At 44.0% G+C, this 26,137-nt stretch overlaps 1 protein-coding gene across 2 annotated transcripts in view; it reads left to right on the forward strand.

Annotated features, from left to right (window-relative positions):
• Window positions 1–26,137, forward strand: part of LOC135547053 (Krueppel-like factor 12) — a 197,009-nt gene that overhangs the window by 134,254 nt on the left and 36,618 nt on the right. For both annotated transcript variants that reach the window (XM_064975648.1, XM_064975649.1), the window contains exon 4: window positions 1,380–1,515. In XM_064975648.1, the coding sequence (XP_064831720.1) occupies window positions 1,380–1,515 (136 nt within the window). The remainder of the gene's footprint in view (window positions 1–1,379; window positions 1,516–26,137) is intronic.

The raw sequence follows: 26,137 nt of genomic DNA on the forward strand, positions 1-26,137 counted from the left end.
AATGTAAATGCCTGGCATGTGCTAAACGCCATTGGCACTTGGAATGGAACCGGTCCTATCATCAGATGAAATTAAAATAGATCTCTTTGGCCACACATACCAGTAGTGGATTTGGCATCAAAATAATGAAGCAGAAAATATATATTTTTTTGTTGCTATTTTGCTTCCACTGGTCCTGGGGCCCTTGTTAAGGTCAACGCATGATGAACCTAGTACCAGGACATTTTATCCAAAACCTGGTTGCCTCTGCCAGGAGGCTGAAACTTGGCCGCAAGTGGATTTTCTGTCAAGACAAAAACACCAAGCATCAAAATCAACAAAACAATGGTTAACTGACCACAAAATCAACATTTTGCAATGACCAGCTCAGTCTCTGATCCCCTTTGAAAACCTATGGTTTGAACTGAAGAGGCCAGTCAGTATGCATTCTAAGATCCCTCCCAATCTATTCTCCATTCTCATCATTTTTGGGGAAAAAGGCTCAGTACCATTACACTCGAAAGGTGAAAAATTGAAAGATATTGAAAACAGTGTGTACAAAACATTAGGAACATCCCCTTTTGCCCTCAGGAAAGCCCCAATTGTTCATGGTATGGACTCTACAAGGTGTCAAAAGCTTTACACAGGGATGCTGGCCCATGTTGACTCCAAAGCTTCCCACAGGTGTGTCAAGTTGGCTGGATATCCTTTGGGTGTTGCACCATGCTTGATACACAAAGGAAAATGTTGAATGTGAAAAAACCCAGCTGTGTTGCAGTTCTTAAAACACTCAAACTGGGATGCCTGTTCAAAGGCACTTCAATCTTTTGTCTTACCCATTCACCCTGTGAATGGCACACGTACACAATCCATGTCTCAATTGTCTCAAGGTTTAAAAATCCTTCTTTAACATGTCTCCTCCCCTTCATCTACACTGATTGAAGTGGATTCAAGGGATCACCTGGTTTCACTTGGTCAGTATGTCATGGAAAGAGCAGGTGTTTCTAATGTTTTGTCCACTCAGTGTACAGTATGTTAGTATAAAATAATATAATTTCCCACTTTGTTTGCATACAATATAGCTCAGTATAAGTATTTATTTTAATTTCTGCAGTATTTTTTGTGAATCTTGGCAATAACTTCAGCCCCTACAGTAATCAAGTCTGACACGCTACAATTTGTCTTTTACAAGTCTTTCACACTACAATTTTACGCTACTAGTCTTTTACGCTACAATTTGCATTTCCTGCATTGCAGGAAAAGTATCTTCTACAACAGAGTGATCGAATAAAGATAGTATATCTGTATGTCTAACTCATGTAACCTCTTGACAGTATCACATGCTACAGTATAGAATAGAACATGTGGGACTTACTCTTCTCTGTCTGTTTCCATGGCAGCCCGCACTGACCACAACGGCTTGTTGCCACGGCATATCAAGAGTGACAGTGAAGATGACGATCTGCCCAATGTCACACTGGACAGCGTTAACGAGACCGGATCTACTGCTCTGTCTATAGCACGGGCCGTGCAGAAGTAAGTACCAGAGTGTTTTGTGTGTGTGTGTTTGTGTATTTTGTGTCCCTTTGTATAGCCTTTATCACCCTCCCCATGTGTCTCGTCCATCTGTGTATAATAAGATGAGTCAGGGCTTCCCCATCCATCCTAGTGTAGTCTGATAATCAGAACCAGTGTTTCAGTCTGCTCTCCCTCCCCCCTAAACGTAGACACTTCAAGACCCAGCATTCACACTTTAACACAGCCAGGTCACCCATGATACAAGTCAAAATTCAACATCCATCCATGTCTCAGGATATTGGGAGTTGACGTGGAAACCAGCCACTAGGGGAAACAGTGAGCGCTGTTCCTTCAAGCAGGTTTTGAATTTGACAGGCTGTTGTGGTTAGGGATGGTGGATGGGCATATGTAACTGCCTCTGGTGCCAAAGGTTGCATGTTCAAATACAATGATAGAAAGGTAGAAGCAGCTACTCTTCCACAGGTAAAGTAAAATTAAGGGCATTTTAAAAACAGTACAGTCATAGCAGATTTCACAACAAATTAAGTGTGTGCCCTCAAGCCCCTACTCTACTACCACATATCTAGTACAGTGGATCGTCTTTTAAAAGTTATAGAGTGTTGCAGCACAGCTTGCATGGTGCCGCAGAAGTCTAAGGCACGTTATTTTATTGTCAACCACTGTTTCCATTAATGCTAGTTAGTGCTAGTTTGACCACCAGAGGGCATCTTTGAGAAGCATTTGATAGCCTTCCATAGTGGCTGTACGAGAGAATTTAAAACCTTTTTTTGTAAGAACATAGTATATGGGACTGGTTTCCATTAGGATAGAACGGAAAATATGGTACTGTACAATGTGACGGTCGGGAGTAGGCCACAGTACTGGGCTATTTAGATAAATAATTCCTGTGTCATGCAGGCATGTGGGAGACTGGAGTTCAATTCCCCGACAGGCAGGAAGGAGTAGGCTGTCCTTGTAAATAAGAATTTGTTATTAACTGAGTTGCCTAGTTAAATAAAGGTTACACTAAGAGCATAACAGTTCTACACCCTAATTGTGTAATTGTAGTCTAATGCATATTCAGTGAACATAAAAATCTCATTGATTTATCAAGACCAGTCCCCTTGCTTTTCAAAGAGCAGTGGGAAACGGTGCTAAAATAGTTGTAGGCTATTGCTTAAAATTAAAACCAAAAGCCACCTCATGTGTCTCCCGGTGGCAGCCAGCACAGGTATGCAACCTACATCTGTAGTAACGCATTTTGCACTGCAGTGTCTTAGACAGCTGCGCCACTCAGGAGGCCCCATCCACAAAGCATCAAAATACAGAGAGGTGTTGGTAAAGGTATATTGTCCTGCTAATACCCTGTAATGGGCTATTATAATACTGTACATGGTGTCCAGGTCAGGATAACCAAAACATGTATTTATTTAAGACTATCAGAAAGATTGTTGGTACTTATTTATTTTGATCCAAAGCCATGAATGAGTGAGTCACTCCGCTTTATGTTTATATGACTGTGCCATCAACTTGATAATATATAATGGTATTTTGGAGGTGAGCAATCTGAATAAAGGCCAAAATAATATTGTCAAGCCCAAAACATGTATTTCTGTTTTTAGAGGGAGAGAAATGCTGAGCGAATTGTGCGCTACCCTATGGGACTCCCAATCATGGTCAGATGTGATACATAATAATAACAATACTTTTTGTTGTATTATTTGTTCAGTCTTTTCTGGTGGATTAAACTGAAATTGCAACCAATCACGGCCGGTTGTGAAACAGCCAACCTAACTAAGAAATACATTTGATGATAGAATTCTCCCCCTACCCTCCTTCTAGGCAAGTCTATTGTCCAGCTACCTGCTAATATCCATAATGGCGCTGTACAACGTGATCGTGTATGTTTGAGAGATTATTTTCCAGTAAGCATCAATTTGTTTACCTTCATTAGGCAACTTTGTTCTAATATTTCTGTAATTCAGTGACATTTATTCCCATAGTAATTCGTTATGGATCCATAACTAAATAAACATTGACATTTTGAAAGAGTATTTTTAATATTTTATTAACGAATGCATACAGATGCTGATGATTAAATACAGTGCTGTACAGTATATGCTTTATCCGACATTTTGCGGTTATGAGGTCGCCCACCCGCAGCTTTATGTAGATGCCGAGGCTATATGACTGAGCCATCAACTTGATTATTTATTAGACATCACTTGCTTATATTCAGGAAACAAATTTATTTTAAGAATATCATGGAATATAATTGAACATTTTCGTTTCTCCATGCTTGTCTCAGAGCAGCCGAAACGGTGCTGAAATAGTCATCCACGGCGAGTAGGCTATATACAGTGGGGAGAACAAGTATTTGATACACTGACGATTTTGCAGGTTTTCCTACTTACAAAGCATGTAGAGGTCTGTAATTTTTATCATAGGTACACTTCAACTGTGAGAGACGGAGTCTAAAACAAAAATCCAGAAAATCACATTGTATGATTTTTAACCTCTTACACCTATGGTGGCGCTATTTCATTTTTGGAAGAAAAACGTTCCCGTTTTAAACAAGATATTTTGTCACAAAAAGATGCTCGACTATGCATATAATTGCTACTGTTCGAAAGAAAACACTCTGACGTGTCCAGAAATACAAATATCTTCTCTGTGCGTGCCCTTTAACGTGAGCTTCAGGCAAAACCAAGATGACATGGCATCCAGGAAATGACAAGGATTTTTGAGGCTCTGTCTTTCATGATCTCCTTATATGGCTGTGAACGCAAGAGGAATGAGTCTGCCCTTTCTGTCGTTTCCCCCAAGGTGTCTGCAGCATTGTGACGTATTTGTAGGCAGATCATTGGAAGATTGACCATAAGAGACCACATTTACCACGTGTCCGCCCGGTGTCCTGCGCCGAAATTGGTGCGCAAAAGTCACCTGCCAGTATTTTTCCATGGGACACAGAGAGGGAAGCAAGCTTCCACGAACTGCATGTCAATGAAGAGATATGTGAAAAAACACCTTGAGGATTGATTCCAAACAACGTTTGCCATGTTTCGGTCGATATTATGTAGTTAATCCGGAAAAAGTTTCACGTTGTAGGTGACTGCATTTTCGGTTCGTTTCGGTAGCCAGGCGCAATGTAGAAAACGGAACGATTTCTCCTACACACAGACGCTTTCAGAAAACACTGCGCATCTGGTATGTGGCTGGGAGTCTCCTCATTGAAAACATCAGAAGCTCTTCAAAGGTAAATGATTTTATTTATTTGGTTATCTGGCTTTTGTGAAAATGTTGCGTGCTACATGCTACACAAAATGCTATGCTAGCTTTGCATACTCTAACACAAATTAGTCCATTTCTATGGTTCAAAAGCATATTTTGAAAATCTGAGATGCCAGTGTTGTTAAGAAAAGGCTAAGCTTGAGAGCAAACGCATTATTTTAATTTTATTTGTGATTTTCAGAAATCGTTAATGTTGCGTTATGCTAATGAGCCTGAGGCTTAGTCACAATCCCGGATCCGGGATGGGGAGTTTCAAGAGTTAAGTCATTAATTTGCATTTTATTGCGTGACATAAGTATTTGATACATCAGAAAAGCAGAACTTAATATTTGGTACAGAAACCTTTGTTTGCAATTACAGTGATCATACGATTCCTGTAGTTCTTGACCAGGTTTGCACACACTGCAGCATGGATTTTGGCCCACTCCTCCATACAGACCTTCTCCAGATCCTTCAGATTTCGGGGCTGTCACTGGGCAATACGGACTTTCAGCACCCTCCAAAGATTTTCTATTGGGTTCAGGTCTGGAGACTGGCTAGGCCATTCCAGGACCTTGAGATGCTTCTTACGGAGCCACTCCTTAGTTGCCCTGGCTGTGTGTTTCGGGTCGTTATGCTGGAAGACCCAGCCACGACCCATCTTCAATGCTCTTACTGAGGGAAGGAGGTTGTTGGCCAAGATCTTGCAATACATGGCCCCATCCATCCTCCCCTCAATATGGTGCAGTCGTCCTGTCCCCTTTGCAGAAAAGCATCCCCAAAGAATGATGTTTCCACCTCCATGCTTCACGGTTGGGATGGTGTTCTTGGGGTTGTACTCATCCTTCTTCCTCCAAACACGTCGAGAGGAGTTTAGACCAAAAAGCTCTATTTTTGTCTCATCAGACCATATGACCTTCTCGCATTCCTCCTCTGGATCATCCAGATGGTCATTGGCAAACTTCATACGGACCTGGACATGCGCTGACTTGAGCAGGGGGACCTTGCGTGCACTGCAGGATTTTAATCCATGGCGGCGTAGTGTGTTACTAATGGTTGTCTTTGAGACTGTGGTCCCAGCTCTCTTCAGGTCATTGACCAGGTCCTGCCGTGTAGTTCTGGGCTGATCCCTCACCTTCCTCATGATCAATGATGCACCACCAGGTGAGATCTTGCATGGGGCCCCAGACCGAGGGTAATTGACCGTCATCTTGAACTTCTTCCATTTTCTAATAATTGCGCCAACAATTGTTGCCTTCTCAACAAGCTGCTTGCCTATTGTCCTGTAGCCCATCCCAGCCTTGTGCAGGTTTACCATTTATCCCTGATGTCCTTACACAGCTCTCAGGTCTTGGTCAATGTGGAGAGGTTGGAGTCTGTTTGATTGAGTGTGTGGTCAGGTGTCGTTTATACAGGTAACGAGTTCAAACAGGTGCAGTTAATGCAGGTAATGAGTGGAGAACAGGGGGGCTTCTTAACCTCTTGAAACTAGGGGGCACTATTTTTGTTTGTTTTTTAAATAATGTTTCCCAAAGTAAACCACCTATTTCTCAGGACCAGATGCTAGAATATGTGTACAATTGACAGCTTAGGATAGAAAACACTCTAAAGTTTCAAAACTTTAAAAATAATGTCTGTGAGTATAACAGAACTGATATTGCAGGCCAAATCCTGAGAAAAATCCAATCAGGAAGTGACTCTTATTTTGAAACCCTTGTCTTTATATGCATCCCTATTGCCCATTGAAAGGGATATCAACATGATTCCTTTTTCTGTGGCTTCCCGAAGGTGTCTACAGCCTTTAGACGTAGTTTCAGGCCCTTATTTTGAAGAATGAGCGTAAACGACTACATTGCATAAGTGGCCAGCTGAGGGCTCTCAGAGTGATTCTTGCGTAAAAGACAGAGGTAGTCATTTTTCCTTTCGCTCCTACTGAAAAGCCAATTGTCCCGGTTGATTTATTATCCAACAGATATTTGAAAAACACCTGGAGGATTCACTATAAAAAACGTTTGCCATGTTTCTGTCGTGACCTCTATTTCCGGTGGATTTCTCAACATAACGTGACCAACAAAAGGAGGTATTTTGGGTATAAAAGTAATCTTTATGGAACAAAAGGAACATTTGCTATCAAACTGGGAGTGTCGTCAGTGAAAACATCCAAAGATCATCAAAGGTAAACGGTTAATTTGATTGCTTTTCTGATTTTCGTGACCAAGCTTCCTGCTGATTTAAGTATAACTTTTGAGTGACGCCTTTAGTGAGAGGTCTAATGCTTTAATAATATCTGCCCTACGAATTAATATCTATTATTAGTTACATTGTTTTCGTTTGAACGACTGCCACTAAGAAGAAAGGAAATGTATCCCTAGTCAGCGCCACTATTAGTGCAATGCCCCTTAAAGTGTTGCTCTGTGCTGCTCTGTGCTACTCAGTGGGCAGGGTGGGGGTCCAGTTTGTTATTTAGAATTATTTATTTCAGTTTTTAGAGGAGAGAAACCAAAAACCTACAGTCATCTCATGGATGTCCCAGTCGAGGCCAGCACGGATATTGAACTAACATCTGTAGCAACTCAGCTTGCTGCGCCACTAAGGCGCTGCTCAGCGTGGCCAGTCGGGAGTAGGCTACAGTACTACAGACACACAGTAGCGCCTTGGGACCCAAAAGCATAATCAGTGATCTAACTCCCCCTTGCGCTGGTCTGGAGCAATGAAGTAGTAACGCAGGGTATTGTACTAAACCACAAAGTCCCGCAGCATAATCGCAAAACTTTGAGGAGTAACCACTGTATGTATAGTGTGTTTATTTTCTTCTTTTTTCCCAATTTCGTGGTATCTAATTCTTTAGTAGCTACTATCTTGTCTCATCGCTACAACTCCCGTACGAGCTCGGGAGAGACGAAGGTTGAAAGTCATGCGTCCTCCAATACACAACCCAACCAGCCGCACTGCTTCTAAACACAGCGCACATCCAACCTGGAAGAGAGCCGCACCAATGTGTCGGTGGAAACACCGTGCACCTGGCAACCTTGGTTAGCGCGCACTGCGCCCGGCCTGCCACAGGAGTCGCTGGTTCTCGATGAGACAAGGATATCGCTACCGGCCAACCCCTCTCTAACCCAGGACGACGCTGGGCCAATTGTGCGTCGCCCCACGGACCTCCCCGGCGGCCGGTTACGACAGAGCCTGGGCGCAAACCGAGAGTCTCTGGTGGCACAGCTGGCGCTGCAGTACAGCGCCCTTAACCGCTGCGCCACCCGGGAGGCCCGTATAGTGTGTTTTAAGCCTATCCCAAACCTTAAACGTTACCTTAACCATTCAGATTTAATACCTAACCTTAATATTTCGGTGTCAATGCCTAAACGTAACATTAAACACTTCGAAATGTGACTTTTGGAACAACATAAATGTGACGTTTCAGAAACATGGATGAACATTTAATTTTGATGTGAGTCTGTGAGAGTTGGTTGCCATTGAAGCCCATTCGGATTATCAGAACCAGGGACTCATTGTCTGCTCTCCTGCCCTAAACCCATAAAGTTCCAGACACAGAACTACAGTCATATGTCCCTGCCCAGACTCTGTACTGTTACCCGTCAGACTGGCCAGACTCATAATATTGCCGGTGTTGCACTGTAATTAGGTTTAACTAGTAGGAAACACAAACGGTCTATGTGTGCCACACACACACACACTGTTAGTTAGACTAACTGTTAGGAAACTGTTCCAGGACTGTGTTCCTGTGTTAAACCCCCACTAATGATGTTCCCTCAGTAAATAGACAGGTTTCCCTCTTCCAAAATGACTCACTTTCCCAAACATAGTACGACATAGGGAATAGGGTGCCATTTTGGACACAGGCATACAGTACTCTGCATTTGTCCTGCTTTTCAACTGTGACACCAGTGTTACACTGGGGTATATACCCTGATGTTATACTTGAAAAATTGTGTTTCCATAGCTACAGATGTCGGATCTTAACTTGATCACTCTTTTGTCGCTGAGAATTTGAGAAGTACTCTTTCTCTCCATGCAGGGGCAACCGAGTCATAGGGATCAGAGCTTGCTATCAAAATCATATTCTCTCTCACTCGCTCAAAACGCTAGGCCTTGCTCTTATTACTGCAACATTACAATGTATCTGAAATGCAGCCATACACATCAACAACCGTTGTTTATATAGCTGTCAGGCATAGGTGTATAGGTGGCAGGGAAGTCAGGCGCAGGAGAGTCAATAGGAGTGTAAAATGGAGTCTTTTAATAAAGTCAACGTAACATGCTCCATAACACTAAAAGGTACATACATAAACAAACATGGGTACGAGGACCCGACGCGCACCTATACAACATAAAACTACACTGACAATAAAACAATCTCTGACAAAGACATGAGGGGAAACAGAGGGTTAAATACACAACAGGTAATGAATGGGATTGAAAACAGGTGTGTGGGAAGACAAGGCAAAACCAATGGAAAATGAAAAATGGATCAATGATGGCTAGAAGACCGGTGACGTCGAACGCCGAGCACCGCCCGAAAAAGGAGAGGCCTGATTGGTGGAGTGCTGCAGAGATGGTTGTCCTTCTGGAAGGTTCTCCCATCTCCACAGAGGAACTCTAGAGCTCTGTCAGAGTGACCAGCAGATTCTTGGTCACCTCCCTGACCAAGGCCCTTCTCCCCGATTGCTCAGTTTGACCAGGCAGCCAGTTCTAGGAAGTGCCTTGGTGGTTCCAAACTTCTTCCATTTAAAAATGAGGAAGGCCACTGTGTTCCTGGGGACCTTCAATGCTGCAGAACCTTTTGCGTACCCTTCCCCAGATCTGTACCTCGACACAATCCTGTCTCGGAGCTGATTCGACCTCACGGATTGGTTTTTGCTCTGACATGCACTGTCAACTGTGGGACCTTAAACAGGCACGCGTTTGCCTTTCCAAATCATGTCCAATCAAATGAATTTACCACAGGTGGACTCCAATGAAGTTGTAGAAACATCTCAAGGATGATCAACGGAAAGAGGATGCACCTGACCTCAATTTCGAGTCTCATACAAAGGGTCTGAATAGTTATGTAAATAAGTAATTTTAGGGTTTTTTCTTGAATAGTTTTCGCAAAATAAAGAAAACGTTTTTGCTTTGTCATTATGGGGTACTGTGTAGATTGCTGAGTATTTTTTTGTATTTAATCCATTTGAGAATAAAGCTGTAACGTAATAAAATGTCAAGGGGTCTGAATACTTTGAAGGCACTGTAAACTATTATAGAACATAACATATTCCAAATAACTCATGGTGCTCACCTCTCATCCAATAGAAATTTTGAATGCAGAATAAACCATCTCATGGTGAATGGATGGAAAATAAATAAATCATTGCCAATAATTGAGCAGAGTTGCTTTTGCTAGTTCCAGATCTGTAATCATAGACCAATCTGAAGTTAAATCAAATCAAACTTTATTTGTCACATGCGCCGAATGCAACAAGTGTAGACCTTACCATGTCAATGGAAATAGTCCAGTGGCCATTTAATACATCTTTTCAGCAGAATTATGGCTTGGGGGCAGAGGCTGTTAAGGAACGTTTTGGTCCTAGACTTGTCGCTCCGGTACCGCTTGCCATGCGGTAGCAGATAAAACAGTCTATGATCTACATCACAAGGGTGACTGGAGTTTTTGGGCTTTCCTTTGACACTGCCATTTATATGTCTGGTTGGCAGGAAACTTGTCCCCGGTAATGTACTGGGCCGTTCGCACTACCCTCTGTTGAGACTTACTGTCAGATGCCGAGCAGTTGCCATACCAGGTGGTGATGAAACTGGTCAGGATGGTCTCGATAGTGCAGCTGTAGAACTTTTTGAGAATCTGGGAACCCATGCCAAATCTTTTCAGTCTCCTGAGGGGAAAAGGTGTGCTCATGCCCTTTTCACAACTGTGTTTGGGCCATGATAGTTTGTTGGTGATGTGGACACCAAGGAACTTGAAACTCTCGACCCACTCCACTCCCCGTCAATGTTAAATGGGGCCTGTTCGGTCCGCCTTTTCCTGTAGTTCACAATCATCTCCTTTGTCTGGCTTACATTCATTAAGGGAGAGGTTGTTGTCCTGGAACCACACTGTCTGACCTCCGGCTGTCTCATCATTGTCGGTGATCAGGCAAACCACTGTTGTGTCTTCAGCAAACTTAATGATGGTGTTGGCGTCGTGTTTGGCCACGCAGTCGTGGGTGACTAGGGAGTACAGTAGTGGACTAAGTACCCACCCCTGAGGGGCCCCAGTGTTGAGGATCAGCGTTGCAGACGTGTTGTTGCCAACTCTTACCACCTGGGGGCAGCCCGTCAGGAAGTCCAGGATCCAGTTGCAGAGGAAGGTTTTTAGTCCCAGGGTCCTTAGCTTAGTGATGAGCTTTGTGGGCGCTATAGTGTTGAACGCTGAGATGTAGTCAGCGAACAGTATTCTCACATAGGTGTTCCTTTTGTCCAGGTGAGAAATGGCAGTGTGGAGTGCGATTGAGATTGGCCTAGGTTAGAGAGGGAGGGGGCCTAGGTTATCCGGGAGGATGCTGTTGATGTTAGTCATGACCAGCATTTCAAAGCACTTCATGCCCACCGACATGAGTGCTACGGGGCAGAAATCATTTCGGCAGATTACCTTCACTTCCTTGCGCACAGGGACTATGGTGGTCTGCTTGAACCATGTACAGTGCCTTACAAAAGTATTCATCCCTCTTGCCGTTTTTCAACATATTGTTTCATTACAACCTGTAAGTTGATTTTTATTTGGATTTCATGTAATGGGCATACCCAAAATAGTCCAAATTGGTGAAGTGAAATGAAAAAAAGTACTTGTTTCAAAAAAAAAAACAAAAAACAGAAAAGTGGTGTGTGTATGTGCATTCACCCCCTTTGCTATGAAGCCCCTAAATAAGATCTGGTGTAACCAATTACCTTCACAAGTCACATAATTAGTTAAATAAAGTCCACCTGTGTGCGATCTAGGTGTCACATGATCTGTCACATGATCTCAATATATATACACCTGTTCTGTAAGGCCCCAGAGTCTGTAACACCACTACGCAAGGGGCACCACCAAGCAAGCAGCACCATGAAGATCATCGAGCTCTTCAAACAGGTCAGGGACAAAGTTGTGGAGAAGTACAGATCAGGGTTGGGTTCTTGAGCACCATTAAATCATTATTAAAAAACTGAAATAATATGGCACCACAACAAACCTGCCAAGAGATGACCGCCCACCAAAACTAACGGACCAGACAAGGGGGGCATTAATCAGAGGCAAAAAAAGAGACCAAAGATAACCCTGAAGGAACTGCAAAGCTCCACAGCGGAGATTGGAGTCTCTGTCCATAGGACCACTTTAAGCCGTTCACTCCAAAGAGCTGGCCTTTACGGAAGAGTGGCCAGAAAAAAGACATGACTTAAAGAAAAAATAAGCAAACATGTTTGGTGTTCGCTAAAACGGCATGTGGGAGACTCCCCAAACATATGGAAGAATGTACTCTGCTCAGATGAGACTAAAATTGCGCTTTTTGGCCATCAAGGAAAACGCTATGTCTTGCACAAATCCAACACCTCTCCTCACCCAGAGAACAACATCCCCACAATGAAGCATGGTGGTGGCAGCATCATGCTGTGGGAATGTTTCTCATCAGCAGGGACTGGGAAACTGGTCAGAATTGAAGAAATGATGGATGGAGCTAAATACAGGAACATTCTTGAGGGAAACCTTCCATAAAATTGAGACTGGCATGGAGATTCACCTTCCAGTAGGACAATGATCCGATGCATACTGCTATAGCAACACTTGAGTGGTTTAAGGCGAAACATTTAGATGTCTTGGAATGGCCCAGTCAAAGCCCAGACCCCATTCCAATTGAGAATCTGTGGTATGACTTAAAGATTGCTGTACACCAGCGGAACCCATCCGACTTGAATTAGCTGGAGCATGGGCAAAGAATGGGCAAAAATCTCAGTGGCTAGATGTGCCAAGCTTATAGAGACATACCCCAAGAGACTTGCAGCTGTAATTGCTGCAAAAGGTGTCTCTACAAAGAATTGACTTTGGGGGGGGGGGATAGTTATGCATGCTCAAGTTTTGAGTTCTTTTGTATAATTTTTTGTTTGTTTCACAATTAAAAATATTTCGCATTTTCAAAGTGGTAGTCGTGTCGTGTAAATCAAATGATACAAACCCCATAAAAATCCATTTTAATTCCAGGTTGTAAGGCAACAAAATAGGAAAATTCCAAGGTGGGTGAATACTTTCGCAAGCCACTGTTGGTTTTACAGACACGGTCAGGGAGAGGTTGAATATGTCAGTGAAGACACTTGCCAGTTGATCAAAATAGGCCATAGGAGCGAATAATTACAATTTAGCAGATTAACACTGGAGTGATAAATGAGCAGATGATGATGTGCAAGTAGAGATACTGGTGTGCAAAAGAGCAGAAAAGTAAATAAAATAAAAACAGTATGGGGATGAGGTAGGTAGATTGGGTGAGCTATATACAACTGCAGCGATTGGTTAGCTGCTCAGGTAGTTGATGTTTAAAGTTGGCGAGGGAAATAAAAGTCTCATACTTCAGCGATTTTTGCAATTTGTTCCAGTCACTGGCAGCAGAGAACTGGAAGGAAAGGCGGCCAAATGGGGTGTTGGCTTTGGGGATGATGAGTGAGATAAACCTGCTGGAACATGTGCAATGGGTGGGTGTTGTTATCGTGACCAGTGAACTGAGATAAGGCTTAGTTTTACCTAGCATATATTTATAGATGACCTGACTTGTTGTTAATCCCACCACAGTTTTTCAGAATACAAGCCTGAAACAATTTCTAAAGACTGTTGACATCTAGTGGAAGTCATAGGAACTGCAATTTGAGTCCTAAATCAATGGATACTTTAATGGCATTGAATAGAAAACTACACACAAAACAATCAAATTCCTGAATGCATTTTTCTGAGGTTTTCGCCGGCCAAATCAGCCTGTTAAACTCACAGACATTATTTTAATAGTTTTGGAAACTTGTTTTCTATCAAATATACTAATTATATGCATACCCTATCTTCTGGGCCTGAGTGGAAGGCAGTTTAATTTGGGCACACTTTTCATCCAAAATTCCAAATGCTGACCCCTACCCTAGAGAAGTTAAGTTAAAGATCCAGGCAGCCTCTCGTTTTAACAATAAATTATCAAGGTCACCCCCTCTCCTCTCCTAGGGAGGGTGACATGTTCGATGCCAATATAACTCAGAGACGAATTCGAGTGTCTTGCATCCAAAAAGTGGGCCGCAACTGGGTAAGTCAAGTTTTTGCACCATGCTACGATGCTCTGAGATACATACTTTTAATTCGCCCTTTGTTTTACCGACATAATTTTAACCACAAGGACAAGTTATAAGATAAATAACTGCCTTAGTGGAGCACATAATAACACCTTTGATTGGGATCAATTTCCCTGTGTCACGCCCTGACCTTAGTATTCTTTGTTTTCTTTATTATGTTGGTTAGGTCATGATGTGACATGGGTGATATGTGTGGTTTTGTCTTATTCTAGGGTGTTTGTACTGTCTAGTTTTTTTTTGTAGATTTAAGCGGTTGTTTTCATCAAGGTGTTTATGTTGGTCTATGGTTGCCTAGATTGGTTCTCAATTAGACGCAGGTGTTTATCGTTGTCTCTGATTGGGAACCATATTTAGGCAGCCATCTTCTTTGGGTATTTCGTGGGTTATTGTCTATGTGTAGTTGCCTGTCAGCACTCATTATCATAGTGTCACGTTCGTTTTGTTGTTTTTGTTTAAGTGTTCTTTGTGTTTTTCATCATTCAATAAAATAATGGATTCACACCACGCTGCGCTTTGGTCTACTCCATACGACAATCGTGACATCCTGTTTGTGGGTGTTTGAAGGATTTAATTTATAAGTGCCATTGCAATGAGCACATCCATTACACTTGTAATTTCCATCCAGTAGGAGCGCAAGTAGACATTGTTCAGGAATATCTTGGGGTGGTAAATCAGAACGTACCAATTGGTCTCTGAGATTTCTGTCCCGCGAGAATATGACCAAGGGAAGGTCCGAAAACACATTAACGGATTTTAGAATGTGCCAATGTTTGTGAACGATTCCCTTGTTTTGCTTCCAAAACATCCGGTGATTTTGCAGAGAGCCACATCAATTTACAGACATAATACTCATAATAAACATTGATAAAAGATACAAGTGTTATGCATGGAACTTTAGATAAACTTCTCCTTAATGCAACCGATGTGTCCGATTTGAAAAAAGCTTTACGGAAAAAGCACACCATGCAATAATCTGAGAACGAAGCTCAGACACAAAAACAAGCCATACAGATACCCGCCATGTTGTGGAGTCAACAGAAGTCAGAAATAGCATTATAAATATTCACTTACCTTTGATGATCTTCATCAGAATGCACTCCCAGGAATCCCAGTTCCACAATAAATGTTTGTTTTGTTCGATAAAGTCCATCATTTATGTCCAAATACCTCCTTTTTGTTCGCGCCTTTAGTTCACAAATCAAAATTCACGATGCGCAGGCCAGACGAAAAGTAAAAAAGTTCTGTTACAGTTCGTAGAAACATGTCAAACGATGTATAGGTTCAATCTTTCGGATATTTTTAACATGAATCTTCAATAATGTTTCAACCGGAGAATTCCTTTGTCTTTAGAAATGCAATGGAAGCAGCTACATCTCATGGGTGCACGCCTGACTGAGCTCATGACCTTCTGCCAGACCTCTGGTTGAAACAGCTCTCATACTCTCCTCCTTCACAGTAGAAGCCTCAAACAAGGTTCTAAAGACTGTTGACATCTAGTGGAAGCCTTAGAAAGTGCAATCAGACCAAATTTCTTGGATAGGCAACGAGTTGATAAACTACAAACCTCAGATTTCCCTCTTCCTGGTTGGATTTTTTTCTCAGGTTTTTGCTTGCCATATGAGTTCTGGGATACTCACAGACATCATTCAAACAGTTTTAGAAATGTCAAAGTGTTTTCTATAAATATACTATAAATATACTAATAATATGCAAATCTTAGCTTCTGGGCCTGAGTAGCAGGCAGTTTACTCTGGGCACCTTATTCATCCAAGCTACTCAATACTGCCCCCCAGCCATTAGAAGTTAAAGGTCTTGCTCACATCGGCTACCGAAAGCGTTGTCACACAGTCATCCAGAACAGCTGGTGCTCTCATTCATGCTTTAGTGTTGCTTGCCTCAAAGCGAGCATAAAGGGCATTTAGCTCGTCTGGTAAGCTCACGTCACTGGGTTTTCCTTTGTAGTCCGTAATAGTTTTAAAGCCCTGCCACATCCGACGTGCGTCAGAGCCAGTGTTGCAGGATTCAATCTTAATCCTGTATTGACGCTTTGCTTGTTTGATAGTTCATCTGAGGGCATAGCAGGATTTCTGACAAGTGTCCGGGTTGTTGGCACGCTCCTTGAAAGTGGCAGTTCTAGCCTTTAGCTCGATGCGGATGTTGCCTGTAATCCATGACTTCTGGTTTGGATATGTACGTACGGTCCATGTGGGGACAACATCATCGATGCACTTATTGATGAATCCGATGAATGAGGTGGTATATAGTGGGGCAAAAAAATATTTAGTCAGCCACCAATTGTGCAAGTTCTCCCACTTAAAAAGATGAGAGAGGCCTGTAATTTCCATCATAGGTACACTTCAACTACGACAGACCAAATGAGAAAAAAAATCCAGAAAATCACATTGTGGGATTTTTTATGAATTTATTGTAAGGGATATCCTCCTCTTCTTCCGAAGAGGAGAGGCGAAAAGGATCAGAGGACCAATATGCGGCATGGTAAGTGTCCATGGTTCTTTTAATGTGAAAATGGATACATGAACAACTGAATACAAAAACAATAAACGTGGAATGAACGAAACCCAAAACAATACCGTGTGGTGAAAAACACAGACACGGAAACAAACAACCACAAACACACAGTGAAACCCAGGCTACCTAAGTATGATTCTCAATCAGAGACAACTAATGACACCTGCCTCTGATTGAGAACCATACTAGGCCGAAACATACTGTAGAAATACCCAAATCATAGAAAAACAAACATAGACCGCCCACCCCAACTCACGCCCTGACCATACTAAGTAATGACAAAACAAAGGAAATAAAGGTTAGAACGTGACAGTACCCCCCCCCCCCAAAGGTGCGGACTCCTGCCGCAAAACCTTAACCTATGGGGGAGGGTCTGGGTGGGCGTCTGTCCGCGGTGGCGGCTCTGGCGCGGGACGTGGACCCCACTTCACCATCGTCTTAGTCTGCCTTATTGTCCGCCTCCGTGGCTTTCTAACCATGGCAACCCTTCTCAATGACCCCACTGGACAGAGGGGCAGCTCGGGACAGAGGGGCAGCTCGGAACAGAGGGGCAGCTCGGGACAGAGGGGCAGCTAGGGACAGAGGGGCAGCTCGGGACAGAGGGGCAGCTAGGGACAGAGGGGCAGCTCTGGACAGAGGGGCAGCTGTGGCGCTTCTGGGCTGAGGGGCTCTGGCGCCTCAGACTCCGGCAGCGCCGGACAGGTGGGAGACTCCTGCAGCGCCGGACAGGCGGGAGACTCCGGCAGCGCCAGACAGGCGGGAGACTCCGGCAGCGCCAGACAGGCGGGAGACTCCGGCAGTGCCGGACAAGCGGGAGACTCCGGCAGCGCCGTACAGGCGGGAGACTCCGGCAGCGCCGGACAGGTGGGACCACCTGTAGGGAAGAGACAGAGAGACAGCCGGGTGCGTGGGGCTGCACAGGAACCACCAGGCTGGGGAGACCTTCAGGAGGCTTGGTGTTAGGAAGAGGCACCTGAAGGACCGGGCTGTGGGGGAGCACTGGAGCTCTGGTGGGCAGCCTTGGCACCACTTCCCCAGGCTGGACAACTACTCTAGCCCGGACCCTCCAGAGTGCAGGCACAGGTTGCACCGGGCTGTGGGTAAGCACGGGAGATGTAGTGCCTACTACGCGCAACTCTCCTTTAGGCTCCACTCCCACATTTGCCCGGCACGAGCGGAGCGCAGGCAGAGGACGCACTGCACCCTCCCAGCGCCCCGGAGACACAGCACGCAGAGCCGGTGCAGGATACCCTGGACCAAAACTGCGTACTGGCGACCAGACCCGCTGAGCAGGCACCATACGCCCTGGCTCGATGCCCATACTCGCATGACACTCTCGGGGGGCTGCCCTATAGCGTACCGGGCTATGGGCACGTACTGGCGACACCGTGCGCTTAACCGCATAACACGGTGCCTGACCAGTAACGCGCTGCTTATAATAAGCACGAGGAGTGAGCTCAGGTCTGCTACCTGGCTTAGCTCCACACCTCGTGTGCCACCCCCCAAAAAATTGGGGGGGCTGCCTCTCGTACCTGTCGCACTGACGTGCTGCCTCCTCATATCGCCGCCGCTCAGCTTTCGCTGCCTCCAGCTCTGCTTTGGGGCGGCAATATTCCCCAGCCTGCGCCCAAGGTCCCTCTCCGTTCAGTATCTCCTCCCATGTCCAGGAGTCCTGTGATGCTGGCCGCTGTTGTTGCTGCTGCTGCTGCTGTTGTCGCTGTCTTTTACCACGTTGCTTGGTCCTTGGTTGGTGGGTGTTTCTGTAAGGGATTTCTTCCTCTTCTTCCGAAGAGGAGAGGCGAAAAGGATCAGAGGACCAATATGCGGCGTGGTAAGTGTCCATGGTTATTTTAATGCGAAAATGGACACATGAACAACTGAATACAAAAACAATAAACGTGGAATGAACGAAACCCGAAACCATACCGTGTGGTGAAAAACACAGACACGGAAACAAACACCCACAAACACACAGTGAAACCCAGGCTACCTAAGTATGATTTCTCAATCAGAGACAACTAATGACACCTGCCTCTGATTGAGAACCATACTAGGCCGAAACATAGAAATACCCAAATCATAGAAAAACAAACATAGACTGCCCACCCCAACTCACGCCCTGACCATACTAAATAATGACAAAACAAAGGAAATAAAGGTCAGAAAGTGACATTTATTTGCAAATTATGGTGGAAAATAAGTATTTGGTCTCAATACTTTGTTATATACCCTTTGTTGGCAATGACAGAGGTCAAACATTTTCTGTAAGTCTTCACAAGGTTTTCACACACTGTTGCTGGTATTTTGGTCCATTCCTCCATGCAGATTTCCTCTATAATAGTGATGTTTTGGGGCTGTTGCTGGTCAACACGGACTTTCAACTCCCTCCAAAGATTTTCTATGGGGTTGAGATCTGGAGACTGGCTAGGCCACTCCAGGACCTTGAAATGTTTCTAACGAAGCCACTCCTTCATTTCCCGGGCGGTGTGTTTGGGATCATTGTCATGCTGAAAGACCCAGCCACGTTTCATCTTCAATGCCATTGGTGATGGAAGGAGTTTTTCACTCAAAATCTCACGATACATGGCCCTATTCATTCTTTCCTTTACACGGATCAGTCGTCCTGGTCCCTTTGCCGAAAAACAGCCCCAAAGCATGATGTTTCCACCCCCATGCTTCACAGTAGGTATGGTGTTTTTTGGATGCAACTCAGCATTCTTTGTCCTCCAAACACGATGAGTTGAGTTTTACCAAAAAGTTCTATTTTGGTTTCATCTGACCATATGACATTCTCCCAATCTTCTTCTGGATCATCCAAATGCTCCCTAGCAAACTTCAGATGGGCCTGGACATGTACTGGCTTAAGCAGGGGGACACGTCTGGCACTGCAGGATTTGAGTCCATGGCGGCGTAGTGTGTTACTGATGGTAGGCTTTGTTTTCTTTGGTCCCAGCTCTCTGCAGGTCATTCACTAGACCCCCCGTGTGGTTCTGGGATTTTCGCTCACCGTTCTTGTGATCATTTTGACCCCACGGGGTGAGATCTTGCGTGGAGCACCCTGATCGAGGGAGATTATGGTGTACATTCTCTTTTAATGAATGAAACACACAACAAAACCAGCGAACGAAGTGTGAAGCTGTACAAATTAGTGCAGACAGGCAACTAAACATAGTCAAGATCCCACACCAGAAAGTGGGAAAAAGGGATGCCTAAATATGATCCCCAATTAGAGACAACAATAAACAGTGGTCTCTGATTGGGAACCATATCAGGCCAACATAGAAAAACACAACATAGAATGTCCAGCCCAAATCACACCCTGAGCTAACCAAATAGAGAAATAAAACGGCTTTCTAAGGTCAGGGCGTGACAGTACCCCACCCCAAAGGTGATGAAACCTGAACCCATAGGGGAGCATCCGGGTGGGAATCTATCCTCGGTGGCAGCTCTGGTTCGGGGCATAGTCCCCACTCCCTACATTGATCCCTTCGCTTCTGTGGAACCGGACCGTGGATCATTGCCGGAGGAACCGGACCGTGGATCATCGCCGGAGTCTCAGAACTGGGAACCACCGCTGAAGACTCAGGACTGCAGCTAATCGCTGGAGGCCCCGGACTGGGGAGCGTCGCTGGAGACCCCGGCTGGGGAATGTTGCTGGAGACCCCAGACTGGGGACCGTCGCTGGAGACTCCGGGCCTAGGGACCGTCGCTGGAGACTCCGGACTGGGGACCGTCTTTGGAGGTTCCGGACTGTGGACTGTCTTTGGAGGTTCCGGACTGTGGACCGTCTTTGGAGGTTCCTTACTGTGGACCGTCTTTGGAGGTTCCATACTGTGGACCGTCTTTGGAGGTTCTGGACTGTGAAACGTTACCGGAAGCTCTGGACTGGGAACTGTAGCCGGAAGCTCTGGACTATGGAGGCGCACAGGAGGTGTAATGCGTGGGACCGGTACAGGTGGCACCAGGCTGATGACACGTGCCTCAGGGCGAGTGCGGAGAGGAGGCACAGGACGTATTGGACTGTGGAGGCGCACTGGAGACCTGATTTGTGGGACCGGTACAGGTGGCACCGGGCTGATGACACGCACCTCAGAATGCCCGCTCTGCAGCGCTCTCAATGCCAGCACCTCTCACCGGAATCTTGCGTCGAGCTCTTCACTCGACTCCCTGACTGGCTCCCTGACTGCCTCCCCCCAAAAAATTATTGGGGTTGCTTCTCGTGCTTGCTCCGTTGAGCTATGTCCTCGTATTGTCGCCGTCCCGCTTTCGCTGCCTCTATCTCCTCCTTAGGACAGCGATACTCCCCTGCCTGCCTCCAGGGTCCTTTTCCATTAAGGATCTCCTCCCAAGTCCACTCCTCCTGTACACGCTGCTTGGTCCATTTTTGGTGGGATCTTCTGTCACGTTCGTCATATGAGTGAGACCAAGGCACAGCGTGGTATGTGTACATTCTCTTTTAATGAATGAAACACATATTAACAAAAACAACAAAACCAACAAATGAAACATGAAGCTATACAAATTAGTGCAGACAGGCAACCACACATCGTCAAGATCCCACACCAGAAAGTGGGAAAAAGGGATGCCTAAATATGACCCCCAATTAGAGACAACAATAAACAGTGGTCTCTGATTGGGAACCATATCAGGCCAACATAGAAATACACAACATACACTGCCCACCCCATATCACACCCTGACCTAACCAAATAGAAAAATAAAATGGCTCTCTAAGGTCAGTGTGTGACAAATAATGTGATTTTGAGTGCCAGCAATACGCCACCAAATAAAATCAAATTTTCTTGGTCACATACACATATTTAGCAGATGTTATTGCTGGTGTAGTGAAATGCTTGTGTTCATAGCGCCAACAGTGCAATGGTACGTATCTAACAATTCACAGCAATACCCAACAATCTAAAAGTAAAAGAATGGAATTAAGAAATAGATAAATATGATGACTAGCAATGTCGGAGTGGCATTGACTAGAATACAGTACAATAGAATACAGTATATACATATGAAATGAGTAAAGCAGTATGTAAACTTTATTAAAGGGACCAGTGATTCCATGTCTATGTATAAAAAACAGTATACTGGGCAGCAGCCTCTAAGGTGCAGGGTTCAGTAACTGGGTGGTAGCTGGCTAGTGATGGCTATTTAACAGTCTGATGGCCTTGAGGTAGAAGCTGTTTCTCAGTCTCTCTGTTCCAGCTTTGATGCGCCTGTACTAACCTTACTTTCTGGATGACGGTTGATGTCCTTGATGATTTTTTTGGCCTTCCTGTGACATTGGGTGGTGTAGGTGTCCTGGCTGGCAGGCAGTGTGCCCCCGGTGATGTGGGGGCACACTGCACCACCTTCTGGAGAGCACTGCAGTTGCGGGCAGTGCAGTTGCCATACCAGGCAGTGATACAGCCAACAGGATGCTCTCAATTGTGCATCTGTAAAAGTTTGTGAGGGTATTAGGGGCCAAGCTGAATTTCTTCAGCCATCTGAGATGCTGTTGCACCTTCTTCACCACAATATCTGTTTGGTTGGACCATTTTAGATTGTTAGTGATGTGTACGGTTGGAACTTGAAGCTTTTCATCTTCTCCACTGCTGTCCCGTCGATGTGGATAGGGGCGTGCTCCCTCTGCTGTTTCCTGAACTCCACGATCAGCTCCTTTGTTTTGTTGGCGTTGAGGGAGAGGTTATTTTCCTGGCACCACTCCGCCAGGGTCCTCACCTCCTCCCTGTAGGCTGTCTCGTCATTTTTGGTAATCAGGCCTACGAATGTTGTGCTGTCTACAAACTTGATGATTGAGTTGGAGGCATGCATGGCCATGCAGTCATGTGTGAACAGGGAGTACAGGAGGGGCTGAGCACGCACCCTTGTGGGGCCCCTGTGTTGAGGATCAGCGAAGTGGAGGTGTTGTTTCCTACCTTCACCCGCCCGGTGGGCTGCCTGTTAGGAAGTTCAGTACCCAGTTGCACAGGGCATGGTTCAGACCCAAGGCCCCTCGTTTCTGATGAGCTTGGAGTGTACTATGGTGTTGAAGGCTGAGCTATAGTCAATGAGCAGCATTCTTACATAGTTATTCCTCTTGTCCAGATGGGATAGGACAGTGTGCAGTGTGAAGGCGATTGCATCATCTGTGGATCTATTGTGGTGGTATGCAAATTGAAGTGGGTCTAGGGTGTCAGGTAAGGTAGAGGTGATATGATCCTTAACTAGCCTCTCAAAGCACTTCATGATGACAGAAGTGAGTGCTACGGGTCGATAGTCATTTAGTTCAGTTACCTTAGCTTTCTTGGGAACAGGAACAATGGAGGACATCTTGAAGCAAGTGGGGACAGCAGGTCTCTGGGATAGGGAGAGATTGAACATGTCCGTAAACACTCCAGCTCGCTGGTCTGCACATGCTGTCGGGATGCGGCGAGGGAAGCCGTCTGGGTCGGCAGCTTTACGAGTGTTAACATGTCTTACTCATGTCGGCTGCGGAGAAGGATAACCCACAGTCCTTGGGAGCAGGCTGAGTTGGGGTGCACTGTGTCATCCTCAAAGTGGGAGAAGGAGGTGTTTAGCTTGTCTGGGAGCGAGACGTTGTTGTCCGAGATGTGGCTGATTTCACCTTTGTAATCCGCGATTGTCTGTAGAATCCTGCCATAGAACACAGACAAATTCGAGACATATACCCTTCCCCTCTTTATTGCTGAATCAACATTGATACTTGTTCATCTTGAAAAATAGTTACATTAACAATTTAAAACAACTTTAAACACTTCAATGTCAACACTTTATTTCATAATGTACAAATAAGCTAACTCGTATGTAAAAGGTTAGACATCTTAGTAACAAGTAGTTTGTTATTACTAAAGCTTATACCACAGCATTGTTGAATACTCGTTTCTGAATGGCTTGAAGGTCATTCTAGAATGGACATTAAAAATCAGATAACTGGACAGTTGAAAAAGTAATCAGGACACCTTGCAATCGCCGCAATATGCGCCTATACATGCAGACCGTACTTGCTACAAAGTTACAGAAAGCTAAACCAACAACTACCCAAGCAAAATATTTGTATATATATATAACAAGTATACTTAATTTATTTCAAATACAAGATGAACTTTTATAGTATATCTTAAATATACTATCATTACACGTCAACACACTTATTAAATGTGTACTTTAAATTAATTGGTTTTCAGTCTATACTATATGTTCACTATCATTTAGCACTCTTATTAAAACTGTACTTTAAATCAATTGGTTTTCAGTCTATACTAGATGTTCACTATCATTGAGCACACTTATTAAAACTGTACTTTAATTTCAAACTCGTTAATGTACTTGGAGTTGTTTTAAGTTGAAGCACAGATTTATTTATTTTTTATGAAACTGCTTGTGAGTGATCAAGTACGCTATAAGTATACAATGACTAGCAAAAATATTCAGAATCCTTGTATTTCTTCTCTTTTGATTGTGTTTCAAAGTGGGTTTCAAATTGATTTAATTGTAATTTGTTGTCAACAATGAACTCAAAGTACTCTGTAATGTCAAAGTTAAAAAATATATATTCATATTAAATCAAATGTGATAACTAAAATATAGTAGCTCCATAACTATTCAGCCCCTTTGTTTAAGCAAGTCTAAATTAGTTCAGTAGTAAAATTTGGCTTAACAAATCACATAATATGTTAAATGGACTCATTCTGTATGAAATAATAGGGTTTGACATGATTTTTGAAATGATTAACCCTTCCTCTCTCCCCCATAGATACAACATCTGTAAGGTCCCTCAGACAAGTATTGAATATCAAGCACAGATTCAACTACAAAGACAGGGAGCCTCATAAAGAAGAGCAGAGACTGGTAGATGGGTAAAAACATCAGACATTGAATATCTTTTTAAGCATGGTCAAGTTAATAATTATGCTGTGGATTATGTATTAAACCACCCAGACACAAAGATACAGCAATCATCCATGGGTTTTACAATGAAGCCATTGGTGATTTTGAAACAGTTGCAATACACTGAGATGGGAGAACTGAGGATGGATAAACATTGTAGTGACTCCACAATAATGACTTAAATGACAGAATGAAAAGAATACAACATAGGAATATTCCAAAACATGCATCATGTATGCAACAAGGCACAGAAGTAATACACACAAAAAAAATGAAAAATTGTCAAAGGAATACACTTTTTGGCCTAAACGCAAAACCTTACCTTTGGGGCAAATTCAACACAGCACATCACTGAGTAACTGCTGCCTTATTTTAAAGCATGGTGGTGGCTGCATCATGGTACGGGTACGGGACAATCGGCAAAGGAATTCACCTTTCAGCAGGACGAAACCTACAACACAAGGTCAAATCTGCACTGGAGTTGCTTACCAAGACGACAGTGAATGTTCCTGAGTGGCCAAGTTACAGTTTTGACTTACATCTGCTTGAAAATCTATGGCAAGACTTGACATCCTTCCTGAGAGTATACTTTTTCATATCTCAAGGAAATATACTTATTAATGACAGCTTTGCACACTCTTGGCATTCTCTCAACCAGCTTCATGAGGTAGTCATCTGGAATGCATTTCAATTAGCAGGTGTGACTTGTTAAAAGTTATATATATTATTTTTAAGGTATCTGTGACCAACAGATTCCTATCTGTATTACCTATCATGTAAATTCCATAGATTATGGCCTAATGAATTTATTTATTTTTATTTATTTATTTCACCTTTATTTGACCAGGTAGGCAAGTTGAGAACAAGTTCTCATTTACAACTGTGACCTGCCCAAGATAAAGCAAAGCAGTTCGACACATATAACAACACAGAGTTACACATGAAGTAAAACAGACAAACAGTCAATAATACAGTAGAAAAATAAGTCTATATACAATGTGAGTAAATGAGGTGAGATAAGGGAGGTGAAGGCAATAAATAGGCCATGATGGCGAAGTGAATACAATATAGCAATTAAAACACTGGGATGGTAGATTTGACAGTAGATGAATGTGCAGTAGATGGATGTTCAAAGTAGAAATACTGGGGTGCAAAGGAGCAAAATAAATAAATACATTAGGGGAAGTGTTAGTTGTTTGGGCTATTTATAAATGGGCTATGTACAGGTGTGAGCTGCTCTGACAGCTGGTGCTTAAAGCTAGTGAGGGAGATGTGTTTCCAGTTTCAGAGATGTTTGTAGTTTGTTCCAGTCAATGGCAGCAGAGAAATGGAAGGAGAGGCAGCCAAAGGAGGAATTGGCTTTGGGGGTGAAAAATGAGATATACCTACTGGAACGCGTGCTACGGGTGGGTGCTGCTATGGTGACCAGCGAGCAGAGATAAGGCTGGACTTTACCTAGCAGGGTCTTGTAGATGACCTGGAGCCAGTGGGTTTGGCGACGAGTATGAAGCGAGTGCCAGCCAACAAGAGTGTACAGGTCGCAGTGGTGGGTAGCATATGGAACTTTGGTGACAAAACGGATGGCACTGTGATA

This window comes from Oncorhynchus masou, chromosome 10, assembly GCF_036934945.1.
Source record: "Oncorhynchus masou masou isolate Uvic2021 chromosome 10, UVic_Omas_1.1, whole genome shotgun sequence".
NCBI classification, from domain to species: domain Eukaryota; kingdom Metazoa; phylum Chordata; class Actinopteri; order Salmoniformes; family Salmonidae; genus Oncorhynchus; species Oncorhynchus masou.